Genomic DNA, 24,262 nt, shown 5'->3' with positions numbered 1-24,262 from the left:
AAAAAGAAAATTTATGAACACGTGAATCGTTTCAGACGGTACCCAGTCAGAAATTCTAACCATAAATTATATCAGAAATGTTGCTGCCAGAGAAAAAACTTGCTGGACAACTATGCAAAGTTATGAAACGTTGGGATCATTCGTGTTCCTAGCGGATAGCGGAACATACCTAGAGCAAACCTGTGCAAGAAAACAAATCTTATTAAATCCGTTATTCTGTGACTACGGTTCAGCTCTCGTCATACTTAAGAACCCCTACAAAATTTACATGAATATGAATGACAGAGACTTAGCTACAGTGCATACAGCGCCGAGTAAGTGAAACTTAAAGATTTTAAGGTTGTTTCTTTTACCAGAAAATGTACAAAGGAAAATACTGTCATGTATCCTGGTATTTCGACAAGAAATTTAAAGGTTCCGGATAAGATGAAGCGATTTATTGGATACGATGTTTACAATTACAATTACAATCACAATCAATCAAACATGACGTCTTCCAGACGATGTTACCTGGCTAGTCTGTCGTCTCTCGCAATTCACTTCTGAACTCTTCCCTTCAATTCTTAACGCTGCTTATAACTGTTGGCTTTAATTCTGACTTCTGTCTTTCGTCTCACTTCTATGTGCAATTCTGACCTCTTTCAGAATCGCTTGGCCTACCGACTAGGAGACACCGAATCAAACAGCTAATCCCTCTGTTGTCATGAAAATGATCCACCCGATGCTGTGAGATTAAACATTTACCTGGTCATTATCACGAAAACATAATCTCGGTTGTGCAGGAAACGTGACTACCGGGCCGTTGTCTAGCAATGGAGGCTCGCTCCGGATTTTAGGCGGCACGTCACAATACTCTAAAACGAAAACTTCCTCTATCCTTTTTCAATCATTGTTCTCCGAAAATGAAGGTTATTGCATTTTGGGCCGTAACACAATGTAACCTGGGAAACAGACATTGGTATTTCTGAGGGTAGAAGATTGGACCTCAAATCTCGCACTCTCTTGATATATCATAAATGTTGAAACACCATGCAGCTATTTTATATATAGCTCTTTTTCGGAGAGAAAACACGGAAACGTATACCTGTTTTTGCGTCTATGTAAGCCTACAGCACTTCAATTCCAAACAAAAAGCCTAATTTCGATCTACACTCACGTGACTTTATTTCATGCCATATTGTTTTGAAGGTAATTTAAGCTCCTATAAAGCTAGTAACGTTGTGTGAAAGGCAGAGTACGCTGATGTAACATTTTCCGAACGTCGTCTCCGTGAAGCTGAAGTCATCACACCTGCAGATGACTGCTAGAAGCGGTTCATAATACCATACACTCCTTTCGAATAGGAGGTGAGGGGTGTGTTCAAAAAGAAGTACACATAATGTATATATATATTGCAGACATGAAGGCTACTGCAAGTTTACTGCAACCAAAACAATAGATCTGTGAGTCTGTATTTCAGCATCCCGTTGCAATTGTTCAATTTAACGTTCATTATTTATCGTCTGTCAATATTGCAACACTCCTCCATTCACCACTCAATTTTAGTTTAACATTATACACCTTGACACTACATGTTTCGGCCCCAAATGGCCATCTTCAGGTGTCTTGATATGTTACAAATATTTTATTAAATTGTATTAAAACTGGTACACTATATTAGTACGTGTTAAAATCACACGTTGTAGTTCTCTTTTCAAGATAAATTAAGATAAAATCCTTTAAAGTTATTTTGGTGCATTTTATTTCACCTCACACGAGGTGTCGTCCATTGTTCATAAATGTATGTCTGTCCAGGGAGTTTTGTCTCGGCAGCTTGCCCCTGACGTTCGTAGCCTACTTTTCAGTTATGACTGCCATATGCCCCTGGTTTCCGTGTTTCCTCCACAGCGTGTGGTTTTGTCCTTACTAGTCTTTACTTCCATCTGTGAGACTTTTATTCTACCATAGGACATTCGGAAACATTGCATTACCAAGAGAACTTTACGCGAGACGTAGATTTCTAATAAAGAAGTAATTTGGTGTCAGTTTCCGAGCACTACGTATAATTAGCTGAAGTGTCTACTATTTGCCTGGTGTTTTCCTACAATACACTGTAAAATACTACACACAACGATAGGCCTAAGATATCGCACATATGTAATAAAATCCAAATTCTTGTAACTGTGTGAATAGAATACTGGATTACTCAGCTACAGGCATCTCTGATAAATTTCATAATCAATGTAAATACTCGGACTATCTCAATTAAATATGTCAACAGACTACGGGCTGGACGGCAGAGGTTCGAATCCGGGCAGTGGCAAGAAATTTCTCTCCACTCCACAACATCCAGACGATCTTGAAGGCAATCCAGCCTCTTATTTTTCTGTGGGGATAAATCGGCCGGAACATGAAGCTGACCACTTACCTGCATGAAGTGCTGATTTAAAGACTGGTAGAGTACTACCTTGACTCCCATGTACGTTTTCATGACATGGATTTTAATTAAACACAGGGACAACTTTGCCTTTACGTTTATCTTTAACATTATCAATGTGAAACAGCTCAAATTCTTATGAATACTTCATTAATTTCGTGTAACAAACCAAGTTTATTCTTGAGGATTATTGAATTACGGTTTCAAAATGTAAAGGATCTGGCATCACGCATTACGTATTCCTTCTTACCAACAAAGCAAGGAGAATAAGTATGAAAGAATTCTCTCTGTTTGTTACACTGCATATGCGTAGTTACCTAACTACAAAACAGTGGTAGACATAGCACAGGGATTATATTGTGGTCTCCTAGCGCAAACATTAGACACACAGGACGCAAGGAAGCGGGAAGATACAAAGATTTGATGTTATATGCACATATACAATCAAATGTTTAACTCAGTACAGTCACTCTATTTATCTCTTGTTACGTAACATTGAAGTTCGTCTCAGAGTTACACAGAAACCACTATTGCGCCCCATTTTGCAGCAGTTCAATCAACTCTACCCCTTTACAAATTATTGTAACGGAATTTGTCTAAATGCATTGTGGTCTGTGGATGAGATGAACGTTGTAGTGCGATTCTGCACAACGCTTTGGGGTGGAGACTTCTGTGAAGGTATACAGAGCATTCGGCTTGTTGCTGTCAGCTCAAGAGGCATTCTGCTTCGGACATTCCTGGTAGAAGAGGCAGGCTCTTGCGAACACAGTCATTATGTTCTAAGGCAGGAACGTTCTTGATCAACCGAGCGATTATTAACTTCTTGAGAAGTCTGTTCTAGAGAGTTAGAAATGATAGAAGGATATGTTGTATGAAGGCTTCCTTGTGGAAATATGTAATAAAGGTGCTTTACCTCTGCATAAACTTACGTAATTTGTGATAGTTGTATGAAGTGCGGTCGGAAGTCCTGACCACTTACGTAAATATGATTTCAGTCTATTGTGGATGAAACATATCGAGATGATCTTTACCATTCTTAAAGGAGTGGTTCTATTTATGTGAAAATGTGTGCTTTTTTCGCTCACGTGCTTTATCGCATATTCAATTTTTGAATAGCTTCTTGTATAAAATAAATATATTTTTCCATCAGTTTCTTTGCTTAGAAATGCGTTTCTTTGAATTTGAGGGCAAAAACACTTCCTTCCTTGTCTTTTGATTACATGTACCCCATTTATTCATGAGAAGATGATAGTCGTTCAGATTATAAGAAATTATTCGCCTTGAATAATGTTCATTATTATGTACCCAGCCTGGTAGTGGATGTTCACCTAAGCCAGATGAATCCAGCTCACGCTCTCACACCATGTTTCTTTAAGATCGATTGTACCATAGTAAACATATTGCGTTCTTCGAGCTTAGGATACGTGTTGTATCATGGACAATAGCAAAACTCGAAAGAACATAATATCAATTTTAGCTCATGAAAACCTCAGAACTTATATTTTAATATTATTCTCCCACTATGCTTTGGTCTCCAAGTAGTTTCTTCCCATTGGTTTCTTTCCTTATACTGTGTACTCTTTTAGGTGCTCAAGCCTTTCGAATACAGCGCCACTGGACTTGAGAACACCCATTGCTGGAACACCTGCTCTTGTCACTAGATGGGGCAGTCTTTCTTACGTGGAATCTGTTCACGACAACTGCAACAAAAGAAGGTCAATGTCGTCGACGCCAACAAATGTAGCAGCCTCTATTGGATGATCTGTGTTCGAGCACAGCAAGGAAGCAGAGACACCAGCCAAGGAGAGTCTGGAAATTCACTGGTTACTGAGGGGAATTTAGTTAATATTGTATCCTGGTGTGCACCTTGATGTACCAGCCCTCAGGAGAAGGGCAAGTTCCATCACTGGCGTCAGCTAAATTCCTCCGAGACAAGCAACTGATTGAAGTTTCTTCGTATTCGCCAGCCCTTCTTCGAGTAGTAAGCAGGTATATTAGGATATTAATCATATATCCTTTCATCTTATTAACGAACGTTTCATATTTTCGTTTTCAAATTATTATCCTGTGCCTCTTATTTTTAGAATTGATGGTCTCTTACTTATGCCCATGTAACTAGAGTACAGAGAAGGCTGAGGTGTGCTGTGTATCGCAGTAGATGTGGTAGTTCCGTCGAGACAATGTGGTATATAAATAATAAATAATATGCATTTAATTTTATGTTGATGCATATTTCGAAGTAATGGGCTATCACCAGGCTGATATTACATTCATTTTACAAGTTAACTCTTGTTTCTATATGGTGGCCAGTATTTACATTTAAGAACATAATTGATAGTTGGATAATTTTGTGATGGAACTGTTTTTTTTTCTTTTTTGTAGTAATTTTGTCAGTAGGTCAGAATATTCGTACTTGGGTTAAAATTAAGATAGGCGTTGCTTGCCAAAAAATCTATTCCTAATTACGTTGTGAAATATTGTTCTTGGCGTTGCTGGTTTTTGAATTACTATAGCTCTACTATTCCTACAGCGTGCACTGTTGCTGAAAATGTTGTTTCTATGAGTCCGGAATACTGTCGTGGAAGTTTGCTTTAATGTGGAATCAACAGCTGTATTCTGTTGGTATGTAATGCTATTATGACATTTTATATTTTCGGTTATATACAGTACCTCTATATTTTGTCTTATTCCTTCCTTGTCTATTGACTGTGTTGGTTTTCCAATTTGCTTTTTCTTATTTTTCTATGTCTAGCTTTGTTCAAGCCAGTGAAAATTTATTGTGTTTGTTCTAGAAAATCTACAAAAACACAATGTACAATTTACAATCAATTTAAACACGAAAGAAGTGGTTATCTTTCAAATCATAGGAAACAGATTTATTTAATCCGACAATTGTTCACAGCAAGAGTGGCCAAATTTGAAATAACCACAATTTCCAGATATCTCATTTTCTAGGTGCTCCCTCATTGCATACGCAATTCTCTTGCTGAAAACCTAATGATAATTAGGCCAATTTTTATTCCTGTACAGAGACATAAGTTACTTTTTATCATTTTGGTTGAATTTTGAGTGAAGCTTGGAAATACATTTCAAATAAAGGCTGAAAATATATCGTTGAATTTTTTTACGTAATTCACAAATCCTCTCTTTAAAACACAGCTTTTAAAAGTAGAGTTCATATTAGACTTGCATGACAAAAATATTGTCAAAAAACATTATTTTCCTCCCTTTTTGCTTTCTAATACACATTATATGCATGAACATATTATGATCTTGAAATATCTACTTCGATATTTTGAAGCTGGAGCCTAAATTGTTGGACTGATTTTATACATATTTGATATTTAAAAATATATTCGTCACAGGTAGATGTCCGGTGAATACGGAATTCTAGCTCCAAAAATAGGTACCCTTCAAATGGGCATTATAAAGAATGACTTTCCCGAAAGCAGACTCAGCGAATTTACAGTTAAACTCCGCTAATTTAGGGACAGCATCTCCCTAAACAATTAGGTTGTTTGGTGTATTCATGAAATTAACCGCACGCGCAGTAGGAGACTAAAAACGAAATGTCAATTTCGTGTAAACCAGGTTTCCGGTCGAACAGATTTCGTTATTGTTCGGTAATCAGTAACCAACAACGTTCTGTTGAGCAACAATTTGCTTAGATGTCAATCAATCAACTGTACATGAGGAAGTTTCTTAATTTTCTTTGTACTGACCTTCTTATATCAGTAGCTGCCACAATTTTTTTTTCACATCTTAATCAATACCGTAGGTTTCCAGCTTGTGACCTTCTGGACCAGCTGGCCAACTTCTGTGTCTTCATGATAACACATCACTTATGTATACTTACGTATTTCTCAAACTTATGTATTCATCTGCTTTAGGATGAATACATTTGTATTCCAAAGCATCATCCCACGTATGAACCAAACAACATTAGACGTGCCCATTATAAACATTGGTCGGGACACCGTCTGTCGTTGCTGAGGCAATTCTGGCCTTTCTCAGACCCTCCAGACAAATACTGGGACAGCGCCTCCATCAGACAACAACTACTTCCATCTAAATCATTTCAAATTCATCAGCCTTCCAGCCATTTAACTGCATTCAGCCTGACACTAGCAGAGCCTTGAAATGAGCCGAAAAGAAGAAACCTATGCTTATATCCCTGTGTTAAATGTAACTGAAATTCTGTGATTTAAACATACAGTAATAATCCAAGGGAGATGATAAGGAGACTCCTTTAAAATATCTATATTATTTTTATATATTAAAATTTATGAAATTAAAAGTATAAAACCGTGATGATGCACTTATCAGTGGTACATTCTAAACTTGGGATATATATGTACTTTCATCGCGTTGTATGATAATGTGTTCGCTTCAGGTAAGGTGGAAATGCCGTTCTGTTAGAAACCGTAATGACAACTTGAATTAATGAGACACTGACCATGGTCCAATGGGACTGAATATGTATTGTTGTGTAGTAATGTAGAAACGTATTAGGTTCATGACGTTTTTAAAGAATCGTTCCGTAATTGTTACTAATATACTCCCAAGCTATGATATATGAAATGCACGAGTATGTGATCCTTCATTTCTTATTACTCATTTTTTCCTCTCATTTTCTTCCCACTCTGGAGCATAGGGCTGATTTCCCAGCTTCATGATAATTTTTACAGACGATAGGACTCCTTGCACGGGTGATCAGCTTTTCTCAAGGGCTCTGCCTAAACAGAGGACGACACAGATACAGAATAAACGCATACACAGACCAATCGTCCACGCCTTGTGTGAGATTCGAACCCACGATCCCGGCTTCCGAGCGAGCGAAGGCAGTACTTGCCTCAGACCGCTCGGCTACTACTTCGTAGAGCAGAGCTCTTCTTCAGAAGCTGCCAATTCTGCACCTACTCAGGAACTTCCTAGCATTTCATGGAACCCGAAGGTTCAATACCGTGTTCACAAGAGCCCTCCACTGGTCCCTAGCCTGAGCCAGATCAATCCAATCCAAAGCACTTTTAACTATCTCTCTATGATCGTTTTTAATATTATCTACCCACCTACAATTTGGTCTTCTTAGTGATCTCTTTTCTTCTGGTTTTGCCACTAATATCCTATATGCATTTCTCTTCTTCCCATTCATGCTACATGCTCTGCACATCTCATCCTCCTTGACATGATCATTCTAATTATAACTTGGCGAAAAGGTCAAGTTATGAAGCTCCTCATTATGAAGTTTTCTCCAGTCTCCCGTCATATTACATAAATACAAATATTTATAAAATACAATTGTGTGTACTTTATCATTTAAATTTAGCTGCGAGCTTAAGAATGCAGAGATCTATATCCCCACTACCCCATGCATCTTCATAAAGTGTAACTTAATTAATTAATTAAAGTTACGTCTTAGCCTGTCTAACTGCTTGGAACTTTATTACAAAAGTAATGATGTCCAAGAATTGTTTATATGCTTGCCTCTATCTTTCACACGTTCCTTGCTTGGCTTATTCGTTGAGCCAGTAGATAAAAACGACGTTTTCCTCCGCAACATTGGTTGACTTTCAGCTTACTGTATAACGTCATATCCCTGAATATAGAACTCCTTAATGTAGCTTTTCATGCGTTAGTATTTTCAGTCTAAAATTAGTTTGTCTTGGAGATGGACGCAGTATGTTTCTCTGAAACTCCGTTAAATATCAACCAGATTATACGGATTACATCCTAGATTTCAATAATCTTTAGATGAAACGAAATATACTGAAAGTATTTCACCAAAAATGTTATTTTGTGAACTTGAAACTTGGCTGCTTTCTATTTTTTTATTACTAGTGGGGTGGGACTAAGTCCCTTGTACTGCGGCCACTTCTGGCCTATTGTACCAGCCCCAGATGATAGGTGGGGGTGATTGTGGAGTAATTGGTGGAATGAAGATTGGCAGGAGAAACCGAAGTACTCGGAGAAAACCTGCCCCAGAGCCACTTTGTCCACCACAAATCCCACTTGACCAAACTCGGGATTGAACCCGAGCCGCCGCGATGGGAAGCAAGAGACTAACCATGTGAACTATGGCGCGGCCTCTGACTGCTTACTAAGAAAAGAATAATCATTGAGGATGTCTGAGAAGAGGTTGTTGCAGAGAATATTTAAATGTAAGTGAGAGGAAGCATGGAGACTGGAGAAAACTGCATAACAAGGAACTTCATTAACGTGTTATTTTTCTCGATTTCTTTAGAGCAGATCAAGAAGGATGAGATGGAATGACCATGTAGCAGATTCAGGAGATGTGAGAAATTCATATGAATTTTTGATTAGAAAACTTGAAGGGAAGTAATAATTTGGAAGACCTAATTGAAGGAGATAATATTAACATTTTTATTAATTAAATGGTTTGGAAGCGTGTAGGCTGCCTTCTTGCAACTCGTGATAACGACAAGCCTTCTGTTCTTGTGAACATGATAATGAAATTCCAGCTCCACTACAGACCATAAATTTAGTGCAAGGCTGAGCAACTATTAGTGTTTCAAGAGTGAATGTGAATGTGGCTGAAAGTGAGAAACAAGGCATGATATTTATTTTCCTGCAACAAATTTATTCTTTTAAATAAAACACTTTTGCATAAAATAACTGTAGACCTTGAATATGTTCCCAAACTAATTCGTTCTTTTGAAGATCTAAAACACATTAATCCGTTATTGATTACCGTGATAAGATAAGTGGGATACAAGCTGCATTTGCAGATAACGCGGTGATGTCGGCACACGGGATCTGTTGGATTTTCCGTCAGATGTTGGACATCTGTGCAGCTCAAAGAGGTTCGAAAATTATCGTCATGTTTCACATTTTGGCTGTCAGTTCAACGCTTCTTGCTTTTTGCTTTGGTAAGTCTGGAAAATAATTAGTGAGCAATAGTCTGTAATTTTCACTGGTCACGGTAGCCGAGAGGTCTAAAGCATGCAATGTCTTCATGGAAGCAGGGATCTTTGGTTCGAATCCCACTCAGGGCATGGATGTTTGGTGTGTGTATGTGTGTGTGCGCGTGCGTGCGTTTATCTATGTTTGAGTACAGGTAGAGGCCTTGCTACGAGATGATCACCCAGCCAAGGAGTCCTACCAAATGTCTAACATATATTAAATCGAAGTGAAACGGAGATTTTCATGGAGGTATGCCAAGGCCCAAATTTGAGACAGTAGCGCCAAAGGAAAGAAACCTGTAATTTTCACAATTCAAGTATTTCGGATATAATGGATCGTGCCAAACTCAGTGTCAGCAATTGATGGCTATAGTTTTCTAAAAATGTTTTTATACAGAAATTTATTTTCATATGTAAGTATAAATTTTATCATTAAATTCTTTTTTTTTTCGTTGTGTATGGGGAGACCGATCCCACTTCATACATCGCCCACAGCTTCGGATGATACGTGTAGATGAGTATGGAGAATTTAGTGGAATGAGACGTGGCACGAGAATCCGACAGGTTGAAAGCGTGGCCTAGTACCACTTTGTTCACTGCTATTTCCATGTGATTTGACCTGGGGTCGAATTTGGGCAGCCGAAGTGGGAAGTCAGCTACTAACACCCTGAGTTATGAACGGCCCTTTACGATTACACACTTTACCATTAAAATGTTCTTCATTTCTCTCGGCGTCTCCTTACGTATTTCTCAAGACCTGAGTTATAATAATATTAAAGACGTGATGAACTTCTTCCGAGAAGTAAGATTTAAAATTCGAAATATTTTATAGATTTATTTACGACACAGAACAGTGTACTAGCTCCAATTACTATAGGATTTCTGCGAACCGATTTTCAGTGAGTTGACCATGATGAAGAGCAGTATATCCGTAGATTCTAAAGGGTCCTGACAATGGTGGATGACACACAAAATTACTTTGGTTTTAGACTTCTTCCATCGTCCGGAATTTTAGGTAATAGAGGACATGACGTTACAGAAACTGGATCTGTTTCGGTAACGTCGTGTCCTCTATTTCATAAAATTCCTGACAATGAAGTCCTAAACCCCAGTAATTCAGTATATCCGTGTTGTGCCATGTCACGCCAAGTTCCCTTTGGCTAGGTCAGTAGATACGGAGACAGCGCTGTAATCATCATGGCCGCCGCATTTCAAGGTTTCGTGGACTGCCTGAGAGAAGATGAAAGGGACCGACAAGGAGTGCCGCTTCCGTGCTCGCACTTTTTTTCATGGTTATGGCCTGAAATCGTTGCAGTCACATCAGGACTGACAGTGCCCTATTGAAGCTCTGAAGAACGCTTGGAACAATCCTTGCACTCAAAAGCAACAGACGAAATTTAATGTTCTTATTTTTTTCTGTGAGCATTATTTTATAGATTCCAGTCGTGATTCAAATTACTGACATATGAATAATAACAGGCAAACCACTCCCTTGCAAGTACTAAATCCAAATACAAAAAGAGAACAACGAGGAAATAATTGAATACTTCAGTATTTGATTACGTCCGTTACAATTTATATTTTTGGAGTACCAGTGTTTAAGCTCTTGACACTACATTACGGTATCTTACTGAAATTACTATACCTATGATATAAAATAAATACAGTGGAACCTCGAACCTCGAAAACAATCCGTTCCAGGAGACTACTCGACTTTAAAGTTGTTCGATTTTCGACTTAAATTTCCCCATTTGAAATAATGTAAATTTAATAATTCTGTTCCAGACCCCCAAATTTATCCAATATAAACATTTTAAGTGCCTATTTCAAAAGATTATATTGGTAAATAATGATAGATCAAGTATATTTTATTTCACGGCTGTGACTATGAAGAAAACATTCTTCTGGGATGTGGCACCATGTAGATGTGGTGTTAACCGACGTTTCGGAGGAACGTATCGCTTCCATCTTCAGGGTAGAAGGAAAAATAAGAAATACGCAAGCGAAGAAACCGTAAGAACCGGTTTGTGTAGTGTCATGAGGAATTTATATGGTAATATTATGTAAAATCAACGTCTGTTTGTATCATAACGAGTCCATACTCTTTAGATTTCCAGGCTACATCAAGCTGTAGCCATGAAGGGTAGTGTATGTAGCATTAACTACAGGTATTTGTGTAATCCCCCCGTATTTCAGCAAGTTGTCTGCTATTGTTCACAGGTAGTGAACTTCATCCAGCGAACAGAATTTTGGGTGGAAGCGAGACTGACGCAACAACGATACCTTACCAGGTAATTCATAATTCTTCGGTCCGCTGCTGGGTCTCTGATAAACTAACTTATTCACATTTCAACCTAAATAAACCACTTTGATATCTGCATTTGAAATACAGTCTTAATATTCAGCAAGCTCTTCTGGGTTACAACACCATGTACTTCGAGGAGAACCCGACACCTCGGAGGGAAATATAGCCTCCTTCTTCAAGGCTGAAGACTGAACAAAGCAAGGAACCGTCAGGAATTGTATGTTACAGTATGGTTCTAGTGGACCTTTGCTAATGGAGGTGGGTGCCGCGTGCTTCTGCTGGCTCCTTCCTTGACTTACTGATATATTCTGAATATGGGGTGACAGATTCTTCCGAAACGACGAGATGCCTCAGAATTGCACGGCGTTACAACGCCGCTGGTACCACTCTTCATACTCACCGCAGGGAGAATTTGGAATCGAACATTTCATATATTTATATATGTTATACCGCATTTAAATTATTTTCTTGCTTGCACCTCAGGTCTCGGATGATAGAAATTTCGCAAGGAATTTCAAGTTTTCGTATATGCATTGTATAACGTCGAAAATGTAATTCAGTACGAAAGCTGTAAATCCTTAAGTTCATTGAGCTGAAATTCAATTCCAAAGAAGTAGGCGGGCTGGATTTCAATTTTTAAGCACAAGAACATGAGCATTTAAAAATTTTCGCCAGTATTATATAAAAATTCAGCATAAGATGGAGAATGTAACAGCAGGTTGCATAAAACTGATTGATGTAGGGAAATAAATTGAAAGAAGAACAGATACGCTTCGTATGTAGCAAGAACGAAAGAGAAAGTTAAGCATACAAAATAAGGTCGAAAAACTGGAACATAAAGTTGCTTAAGAGGAGGGAGAATAACATTTAAATGGAACTTAGAGAAATTTGATGTAAATGATATGGATTCGATTCATCTGTTCAGAGCGCAATCCAGCGGCGATCTCTCGAAACACGGCAATGAATATTCGGGTTCCATAAGAAGCGGATAATTTATTCACAAAAAAAGGGGGGCAATACTAACTTCTTAAGAAAATTTTTCTGCATGGATTTATTTTGGTCTCTAAGTCATAGACTGTAACATTTAAGTTACTGCCTTACTATGGCTGTAGGGCACACATTTTGGAATTACATCTTTATCAGTATCGGAGGGGACAAATTGAAGAAGAGTGTGAGTTTGATTGATATTCTTATTACAGACAGCTGCAAACTCTCAGCACTCCTCCTCTGATTCACTATAAGGACCCCTGTGGGCAGGAGCCTGTAGTCCATATAGGCAACACATGCAGAATGAAGAAAAAATCTTAATTAAATGTTAAGTAAATATTATGTTTTAGATTTGAGAGTCCTCACAGAGGCTTAAATGCCGTGCAGTTCGGTAAAGGTTCATGATATTTTTGATGAACTTAACGCTTAAATCTTGAGGGTTGAGGGGCACGTCAGGGAAGAGGTTGGCCGAAACGTCAGCTTGAATTTGTGACCGCAGAGAGACAATTTATTTCAGGGCCCAACATATATAATCCACATAATATTGAACCTGTAGCATTAGATCGAGTAGTGTGTGACTTTGGGGGCTCAGACTTCATGGGTTACGTTGGTGCATTAATAATGTTTGTCCCGAAATTTTTATGATAATTTAACCCCTTGAACTATCACTAATAATAATTACTATTTTTCAATTTTTGTTATAAGAAAAAAATACAATTCTCACTAGTTATTTCCATGTATGTTCTTGTTACAGAATTTGTAGTATTTCGTTTACAAATAACTGTAAGCGTGAATGTTATTGCTTTCGGGGATGTGGAACTCTGAAGTTTGATAAGCAGGGAATAACTGAAGGACCAGAACAAACACTGGTAACGAGTTCCACGTATAAAAGTAAGAAAAAATGTCCATATTCACATATGTCCGGAAACATTTAATTTGTAAGTTATAGCTGAAAGAGTACATTTATAACAAGTGCTCAAATTGTCCTCCATGAGATTCAGTGCACGCCACGATACTTCTCATAATGGTCCGCCTCCTCATTCAAAGATGCCGGGGTAGATACTGATAGTCTGACAGGCATCCACAGCGCGACAGTGAAGCCCCTTCGTTGTCAGCAGGAGCTGCATACACAAGGGTTGTAGGTGTCTCCACAGAGGATTCAAATCTAACAAGCTTGGAGGCCATGCAGTGGGTCCTCCTCTACTTATCTCTCGGCTATGATGCGTGTTATTGAGAACATCTCGCACAGCGGGGCTACAATGTGCCGGAGCAGCACCAAGCAAGTTCAGTATTCTTCCAGCTATAACTCACAAATTACGTGTTTCTGAATATATGTTAATAATGACATTCATTCTTATTTTGTAATTTGGAGCTCATGCCAAAAATTTGTCCCCAATTTTCATTTACGCTCTGTATATGTTACACCGACACAGTAATACAAACAACCAATGAGAAAAATCGACATAGTCAGTGCCGTGGTGAGCTTAACTCACAAATTTCTGTTTATCTTATATAGAGCCATGTTTATATTTCAGTTCTACCTCGGTTGTTTAGTTCCGCAAACATTTTTAAGCAAGCATAATTACGCACACAGAAACATTTTGGAAATCATGTTTTGCTATATCTGCAGCGTCAAGCACTGGTGTTGATACCACGTCCTACGTAAAGTCTACTCACATGTGTTACTCGCACTTTCTGAAGTTGGCCCTCAGCTGACATTACGTGACTACTATGAAGAGTTCTATCTTCTGTGATATAAATGCCGTGCTGACTGCTTCATCCTTGTCTCTTGCTTGGTTTTCTCTTCGACTCTCAAGAAAAAGGCGACGTGTTTCCCCAAAACTTTTATTGAATTTCGCCAGAACATACGGTTCTATATCCCAGCAGATAAGACTCTTCATATCCGTTGGCGTGAGGACCTGAGATCCTGCACACGAGATTACACTGACTTCTTCCTCAAGTGCCCGAGTTTCATTTTTCTTAAGCACGTTTAGAAACATGAAATCGTTAACTGCACTGCATCATACTTATTAACAAACGTGAACTGTACTGCATAATTCGTGGTACATCGTACTCATTAACAAGACGTGAACTGCACTGCATCATACTTATTAAGAAGACATATTTTCTTCTAATTTTATAGTCAGTCAAACTAATGCGACACTTGCTGTGTTTAGAATGTCATAATATCATAATATAGAAGAAAGCGAAACAGTGGACCAGTAGTAAGCTCTGTCCTTACAATGACACGAGGCAGCAAGCACAGCCTGCAACCCTGAATATCCTTCTGAAATCTCGGTTGACTTTCAAAGGACTATACGGTCTTATATCCAAGAAGACTGAACTCTACAAAATAATGTTTTATGTAATTAAGTAGACCCAATTTTCTAAAGGTTTGCAAGAATGTTTTATTCAATATACAAATGTTATGTTTGCCAGATATCCATTATCTACATATATCCGATATATTTATTCTTCAAACCCGAAAACTGAATTGAAATGTTCCTCCGAAACGGCATGTCAACTTCAGCGGACTACCCGGCATTATATCTTAGAAGGCAAAACTCTTCATAACCACGGCTGTGAGAACCTGAAATCCTGTATTTTGTGTGTGTGTGTGTGTGTGTATGCGTGTGCACCTCGGAAATCAGAGCAGAATCAGTACTGTTCTTCATGACTTTTCTTCTTTGTGTTGTTGAAGGTCTCCTTAGAGTTGAGCAACATATATCGGTGTAGCGGCGTCATTGTGAGCCCGTCATGGGTAGTGACTGTTGCCAGTTGTCTCATAGGGTAAGTAAGACATGACCACGTCTCGTTTCGAAATAATTTAAACAAGCTACTATAGCAAGAATGAAACCATCAATCGGCTTCAAGCGATTAAGAATGTTTTCTGAGAAAGCGAAAAAAAAATATTGATACTCAGGTCTCATTCAAATCACACTTTTCGCAGGAAAGTTATAAATAAATTTAAGCTAATATATCTTAGAGTGACCATACAGGAGAATAGATTCTGAAGTGCTCGAAAAAAATAATATTTCTCTAGGCATTAAATTAGAAATTAAAAAACAGTTAAGTCTACATTATAATTATTAAAGAAGGAGTGTGCATTAATTCATAACCCAATAGTAGACAGTTAATTGTAAGTGCACTTACTGCTAGCGTAATTAATAATATAATTAACGTCACCATTTTTTATAAAAAATATTTTCAATATTGATCATCCGTTTACGTCTATGTGCTCAAAACTGTTTCTTTTCACGAGATTTCCAATTCTACTTTCAAGCCTGTGTGCTCTTTCTGTATGTACCGATCTCGTGTTAGTCACTTCACGCTGTGACGGCACAGCATGAGACGCTATCGTCTGTAGAGGCCTATACTCCTGCAGTTAATCACAACCATCTCGCAGTCGTGGCCCTAACAGTCTAAGGTTGCTAGATCATTGTAGTGGCAGTTTCGAACCGCATTCGGAGGTGAAGCACTTCGCCGTTTTCCGTCGGTGTGCTGAAGCCACCCGCTCTTCATGTACCAGCGGTACTGCCTCTACTGGTCCCCTCACTCGTAGCTACCCTTCGCCTTCAGGACCGAGTCAGGCACTACCCTACTATTTCTATTGTCACGTGTAATAGTGATTATAGACGGGGTTTGGTTTGGTGGATAGATACTCGTATATTGCCCATTTACAGGTCGTAACTACAAATAATTATTACAATATTGATGTTTTACACACTATAAATCACCCCACACTGTCTTCTCAGTCCACTTAGTAACAGCCCTCCACAGTGGCTATTCCTCTACAGTGTTTTCACTAGGCATTTCCTGGTAACGAATCTTAGCGAAAGAGACTCCTCAGCTTCAGTTGCCCGCTGGTTAACACTCCACAATTGAACCCTCAACTGCTTTCTAGCGTCGATTTTCTTCAAGATAACCCCCGGTACGGACCAAACAGAAAATATAGTTTCTATTGTTGAAGGGTGTTTACAGAACCATTACATAGCAACGGTCTCTGCGCTTACTCCATAGAAAACAGTTTATCTGTTGTTGAGGCTTGTTTACCTAGCCGTTGCTTACCAATGGATATACACGTCACACAATTTTTTTAAGTTTTGCAAATGAACCTCTTCTCCGTGCAGGCAAATTTTCACCCCGAAACTCGGAATGGATTAAATCTTTCAGAAACCCTTAATTAAACGACGAACAAATTAAAAATGAAAGAATAATTTGAAGAGAAACTAAAAGTCCTTGTTATATAACTTATTTTATCAGTTAATAGTTCTACTGATACATTATGATTGCGGATAGCTCAGTCGGTATAGTGACGGGCTATGGGCTGGACGGCCGGGGTTCGATTCAAGGTATGGGCCAGTTTTTTCTCGTCTCCACAATGTCAAGACCGGCTCTGGGGTTCACCTAACGCGGGTACCTGAGGTTTAATGGCTTGTGACCCTCTAGAATTCGAAATGTATGGAGTAAGTTTAAAATTTAAAATTTTGTTTTGTCAAATTTATAAAATATTCTGAGATATAGTGGACAAAATGGTTGTAGTTGATTTTTAAGTTTACGTAAATTGTAGCTTTTTAGCTGAATGATGAACTCCCAGCTCCAAAATAAAATTATTGTGTATGATGTGTAGCAATATAAGGGCATATTGATTTAATGCTTAGAAATCCAAAAGTAGAGTTAACATTCAGAACTTTCGTTTGAAGCACGGCCAAACAGTGTAAACATTTTAATTAAATTACAACATATTGACATGTGAAAGGAGAAATTAATGTGATTTCTGTTTTCCTCATTTCAATCTTCTCAAGTGTACATTTGCACGAAGTAACTTCTCGAGAGAATTACCAAGCAGGTTAGCTCAGCGATAATTTTATAGACTCGCATTCGGAAGGTAAGAGGTTAATATCTCGGCTGAGAACGGATATTCTGTTTGCGATTTTTCACGGCTTTCGCCAGTCCTTCCAGACAAATGTCAGAATTGCAACGACCGCTTTCTTAACAAATTCCTGTCCAGTATATCATTCATCATTCATTTGAGGCTATATAGACTAGCTCTTCACGGGGGAAAGCCACGTATAGCTGACTCCTCTGTTAAAGTGTGGAGATATACCTTCATACACACTTACGTCCTCACGATGTTGGTTCTAGTTAGGAATTGGAACATTAAATTACAAAATGAATTATTAATCTTGGTCACGAAGTCCACTTTTTTAACCTGCTTTTAGACCTACTGATTATCGATAAGTCGCTTAATCATAAGTGCTAATCTCAGAATGTTTCGTAAGTCTGATACCACTTAAGATCATACTAAGAAAAAGTGATAAAAGCGAATTCAAATTTCCCCCAGAGTTAATTTGTTATCTACAGTTCTCTAGGGCTTCACCATAGCTTAAGCGGTTAGTCGCTGGCTTCCCACCGCAGCAGCCCGGGTTCGATCCCTGGTCTGGTCATGTGGGATTTGTTGTGGACAAAGTGGCACTGGGGTAGGTTTTCTCCGGGTACTTCGGGTTCCCCTGCCAGTCTTCATTCCACCATTTGTTCCACAATAATCCTCACCTATCATCTGGGGCTAGTACAACAGGCCAGAAGTGGCCGCAGTACAAGGGACTTAGTCCCATCCCACTGGCAATAAAAATAAATACAGTTCTCTATGCAAACAAGAATCCAGCAATTTATTGATTCGCTACTCAAAGCAAGTACAAGTGAATTCACACGTATGTTACAATGTAGCCCCAAGAGCTATAACATACTTAACGAAAAATTCTGTATATATCTGTTGAAACTGAAAAGTTTCGAAGTGTACGAGAGAAATTATGGCCCATACTGCAGAGTTTCTACCCGTCACGTTGCCATATTGTTACATAATTTCATGTACTGACTCTACTTTTAATCCTCTTTACGAAATTGACGGACGCTTATATAATTTGCTTCATCAGTTTATATTAGAGAATCACTGAACAGACTTTCATGAAATTGAATTGGTTTTATCATGATTTTCAATAAATTCGGAAAAAATAACAGAATTTTATGTGTGAATAAATGCAGGTCTTTCTGCACTTTACGAAAATAAAAAAAAATTTTAAATATTTTTCTGTGCGCAACACATTTTTAACAATTTTTTTATTGGATAATGTCACACATATTTAATGCCCAGTATAAATTTTCCATGACTTATGAATTTACCATAAAATAGGGTAATCCCAAGCGTATGTTTCCAAATTCCTATACGTATATTAAAAATCGCCATGGTCTCCCCATCATATACGAAGTTTACCGATGTTTGACATTATCTTCAGAAATTAAACGAAGTTTAATTCTTCTAAATATACAGATTTATATTTAACATATAAATATGTTTTAATTAAAATTCCTTGACCTTGCTGCCGAAGTATTGTACACATTTTCATAAATTCTAATTCTATACAAAAAAAAATATTTAATTTTTAAAGAAATATAAATTAAGAAGGAGCAGAAGGAAATCTTGACTGATTTAGGTTGTACTGAAAGCAGGCGTGTGCTGTTATTTTAATTAAGCGCTCCATTACATTATAACGTTGAGCCAAATATTAAAAATTTATTTAATTTCCTAATGGCAGTAAATATTAAATCTTTAATATTACCTTTTTATTTACCCAGTAAAAATTTTGGATTCTCTCCAATTTGAATAAGTACGTATCAAGTATCAAGTAACATTGAACAATTGCAAATTAATTCCTTTCTTTATTACAAGTAAAGGGTTCCTCGTAATAATAAATGTTAAGTTTACGCAAAATAACGCATTTCCACAATTACAAAATAATTCGATAATTTTAGAATAAAGCTTATAATTGATAATCCTACCTGAATTATACTACTGCATGTTGTATACAATGGAAGTTTTGGATCTGAGGTTGCCATAGCGATGATCGTGATTGGGATGTGACGGTAGCAATTCCTCGACGTTTAGAAGGAATATACCGCTTCCATCTTCAGGGTTGAAGAATGAGCTGAGGAAGCCCCAGAAAAAGAGAGGCTGCAAGCAACAAGAACCCAGATGGCGTCCTGCTCCCTCTGTTTTCTTGGGCATGTTCGAAGAGGGGACGCAGCCTCGAGCTTTCAGTGAGCCTCTTGGAGACTATAGATTTGTGTGGTGCTATAGGAGGTATGGAGTTTGTTTTGGTCCTTCAAGCCTGCATCTTCCATTACGGGATTCGATTTTCTTTGCTGGATACTTGCTTGGTTAACTGTTCATCCGTGAGAATGGAAAATGTATGTTCCTCTGAAACGTCCGTGAAATTTTTTCCGACTAAAATGTTTCAGAGTTCTGAACACAATAATTTCTTTTACAATTTTATTTAAATGACAATGAATTTTTTCTTCATTTAGAACAGATTACGCAAACCTTGTTGTTCGAGCTGGCCCTGTACTGAGAGGAATCCTGGGAACACTTCGTAATGTTTCGCTTTACGTACCTTACCCAGGTTACGACGATCAAATCATGGACTATGACATCGCTCTTGTCAAGGTAGGCAGCGCTAAAATCGAAATAACGTTATTATCAGTCTATCAACGTTCTACATCCATCAGGTTGCCAGAATGAGCCCACTTGAGGCACCAGAACCAAGGGATTCAGTCTCATTGTTTTATAACAAATAAAGAAATAAATAAACAAGAAGCCGAAATAACAAGACCGCCATGTTTGCATCAACACTTACAGTCAGGTTACGTATATTGTGGTCTAACCAACATAGGGGCAAGAAAATGGTACTGTCCACCTCAGTTTTCATGAGCTTTCGCTCAAGTGATTTTGGGGAAAGTTACGATGTTATGCTCGCGCACCGCTCCATTCTACTTTCTGAAGGAAGTCATGCTTTGCTGTGGGGGGGGGCACTGTAAGTAAAACAGCAATCCTTTTCTTTGTTCCTATGTGTATGAAAATGTCTGTGATCTTCTTAACATTACAGAAAGTGATGAGTTTTGTGATAACTTAATGAAAATATTTTAAATCTCCCAATTGTGGTGTATACTGACCCCCAAATGCAGTATTTAAATTATTGTGACACATCTTAGCCTATCTTAGAGCTAGGCATCTCATGAGCTTTTATAAATACTCCTGAAGGACAGAGATTCGATATTCAGGAATGAATTCCTATACGCTCTTTAATTCGCTTATAAATTAGCTACATTAATTCATTATATTTTTATCGAGGTTGAAATAATTATTTTACTGTGAGGCTCCTATGCCCTATTTTGAGGTTTCTCTCTTGAAAATCTTTAGTCTACGTTGCTGTACACTTTGTATAAATTTCATGCAGAATGGTTAAGTTGATTCCAAGTTATATCAGTATAAATTTTGCATGCCTAGAAAGAACGAAGTCCAATTTATAGTGAAGCTCAAGAAACAGTTTGGAATTGTATATTTCACTTCTTTTTGCTTAGAGTTCTTCAGATGCGTATCTACGGCAGTCCTTTGTCAGGACATTTATAAGTTATAATCTTTAGTGCCGATCCCTGTGGTCGCGCAGTCTAAGGCATGAACTGTATTCCCTCGCTTGAACAAAGTCTGTAAAGTCAACGATATATAGACAGTCTTTGGTCTCCATGAACCAAAATATTTTGCCTAAATATGAACTCAAATTATTTTATTTATATTTATTTAAAAGTACTGAAATGACGGTTCGCGACTTTAGAGATCATCAAGATGTACTGATGCGATTTACAATCTTCAAATGTCAGAACATCATTTAAAAATGAAAAGAAATTTCAAAATATGTTCATTTTTTACTCATACTCCAGGACCCTCCTCCCTTAATGTTTTGCAGAGAGAATATGGAGCTTAGGGTCAATGTTTCCTGTTAGTTAGGCACTTGCTGCGCCCTGCCCATTTCCTTTCCACAGCAGAGCCAAGAGGAGCAGCCCAGAGAAAATTGACGCGGTAGTGTGGAGGCTCTCGGTAATCAAGTACCAAAAGGCTTTCTAGTAAAATTCTGGAGACCAAGTGAAATTCGACTACACATGTCGTCATCATTATTACCTTCTTCTTCTTCATCATCAACATCATCATCATCATCATCATCACCACCACCACCACCACCATCATCATCGTCATCGTCAGGATTGTCATCTCTCAAGTGATTTAAATCTTAATACTATCAGACAATAGTTTCATTCATCTATCCCGTAGGTCTAAAAATGTATATACATAATACGTACATATTTTCCTTTATAGTCTAATTGTCATCCATTCGAGTTGAATGGCTCATTTCTGGTTATAATGAAAAGTTCTTTTTGCCGAAGATTTTTTCTGTCATTGTTCATCTTGTTTAAACTTTCTCAGTTTGGTCTGAATATTCTTATTTTGTAAGAGTAATTAGTATCAGGTAATAGGGGTGGGAACAGGCATGTACTGTCTTCGCTTGCTTGGAAACCGGGATAATGGGTTCGAATCTCACTCAGTGCGTGGATGTTTAGTTTGTGTGTGTGCGTTTTTCCGTGTTTCTGTACAGGTATAGGCCTTGCGACGAGCCGATCACCCGCCCAAGGAGTCCTACCGAATGTGTAAGGTCCAGAAAAACCGAAGTGAACGGAGTTCATGGAGGTAGCCCTAGGCCCACTGGGGCTGTAGTGCCAAGAAAAAAAAAAGGGGGGGGGGAACACAGACAGAGAGACAGAGAGGTGATCTCATTAGCCTCCTTCTATGTTTCAAAATAATGAAAGTAGGCTAAAAATACACATTTAATTTATTTATTTATTTATTATTGATTCACTGAATGACGTTTTCAGTGGCTAAGACTGTATAGAATTGAATGATTGATTGCTAACGAATTGGAAATGGTTTGGGAGGAAACGGCCTTTGTCTAATCTGAGGTTCTGTCACAGCATGTACCTGAAGGGACTGACGGAAACTATTAAAAACCTCAGTCAATATAGCCCCAATTTACACCCGGAAATCCAGAATACGAAATAAGAGTGCTAACCATTTGACCGTGACGTAAGAACGTGTATTCCAGTATTTCATCTTGTACATACTTTCATATTAAAAGGAGCAGCTGTAGTGAAATGAACAACATTTTGCTTTAACTTTATTTGTGCTTTCTTTCAGTTTTTCACGTATCGCCCGTACAAATATGTAACGTATTTTCAATTTCAGCTGTCCGAGGACATACCTTTCGACAGTACAATAGACAGTCTTGACATAGGAACGGAAGTTCCTTTCGACGGCAACGTTGCCACGGTAAGCGGATGGGGTGCCACTTCCTCTGGCGCGTGGCTGTCTTCTGTGCTTAACGAGAGGAACGTTACTATTCTGTACTTCAATGACTGTAAGTACCTTTACGAGGGTATCCAGAACCCCGTGACGGAGCGTATGTTTTGCGCCGGGAGCAGAGATGGGGGTCCTTGTCAAGGTGATCCGGGGGACCCTCTGGTATACAACGAGCAGCTGATAGGATTGATGTCCTGGAGCTTCGGTTGTGGAGACGGGAAGTACCCGGCAGTGTACACTGACGTCACCAAGTTTAGGGGCTGGATTGCAGATTACGCTGGCTTGACTATCTGAATAGTAGTGAGCATATCATTGCGATGTGTAATGCTTACTGCTTAGTTTCAATGTTCTTCAATAAAACGCACTGAAATAAAAGTTGATGATAGTTTTTGTTAAATGCAAAGAAAATATTGTATAACCACTTAAAGAAAACGCCGTTTGGAACTCTCACATAAGCCACATGAGTGATTTTCAATCTATTGAATATTGAATCATATTTCTTATTTTGTCAAAAAGAATATGATCATGCATTTTTTCTTCTCGGAGGTTTTCTTCTGGGATGTGACGCCATGTAGTCTGGTAGACCGTGAAACCCTTCCTTCCGGCCCTTGTCCTGTCATCACCCTCCCTGCAAGAGCACCACTTCCTTTCACTACCATCTTAACTTCTACCCGAAAAGAGCAAGGATAAATCAGCCGAAATATTGATAACGACATACCAGACAATACGGTCTCATATCACAGGGATCTCCACGGTCACTGCTGAGAGAACACGAAATGTCGCAAACTCCTCCCTTCCAGAGAATTGCATATTTTCAAGAGTATGAATTTTAGTATTATATTAATCATAAACAGAAGTACTTTGTTCGAGTACCGTTAGGGCCGAAAATTTTCTCTCCTCCACAACACCCAGACCGCCACTGGGGTTCACCCAACTTCCTATCCGATGTGTACCGGGGGCTCTTTCCCCGGTGGTAAAGCAGCTAAACCGTGGAGCTGACCACTCACCTCAAGCTAGTGTCCAGATCAAGAAAAGTAGGAGCTATGCATCCACTCCCCTACACGCCTTCATGACGTACTGCTTCATTGGTAAAGCACAGGGACAACTTTACGTTTACTTTTACAGAGGTGTTAAAGCCTTCAAATTATTCATTTCAGAATAGTACGGCAAGGCCTGTGTACGTTTCATTTCGGAAGACACACATACAAATTATTTTCCTTATGGGACCATCTGAAAGAAATAAATTTGCGAGGATAGCGGGAGCAAATTCAGTAGAAAAAGAGCGAGCTACATTGTACGAGAAACTAGAGGAAACCATGAAAGGAAGCAAGAACAAAAGTAGCGAAACAATAGATTGGATACACATACAGTATGGAAGCACTCTCTAGAAAGTA

The 24,262-nt window shown here is 38.4% G+C and overlaps 1 protein-coding gene across 1 annotated transcript; it reads left to right on the top strand.

Moving 5' to 3' along the window:
• Positions 1-9,183: 9,183 nt before the first annotated feature.
• Positions 9,184-23,319, top strand: LOC111875237 (trypsin alpha-3). The gene is made up of 5 exons (XM_023871296.2): positions 9,184-9,303; positions 11,557-11,627; positions 15,330-15,418; positions 19,991-20,129; positions 22,755-23,319. The coding sequence occupies exons 1-5, from the start codon at positions 9,210-9,212 to the stop codon at positions 23,160-23,162; spliced, it is 801 nt and encodes a 266-aa protein (XP_023727064.2). The 5' UTR covers positions 9,184-9,209; the 3' UTR covers positions 23,163-23,319.
• Positions 23,320-24,262: the final 943 nt, after the last annotated feature.

The sequence above is a fragment of the Cryptotermes secundus genome, unplaced genomic scaffold (genome assembly GCF_002891405.2).
Source record: "Cryptotermes secundus unplaced genomic scaffold, Csec_1.0 scaffold506, whole genome shotgun sequence".
Lineage (NCBI taxonomy): Eukaryota > Metazoa > Arthropoda > Insecta > Blattodea > Kalotermitidae > Cryptotermes > Cryptotermes secundus.
The sequence above is the reverse complement of the archived record's forward strand: the minus strand, read 5'-3'. Positions and strand labels throughout refer to the sequence as shown.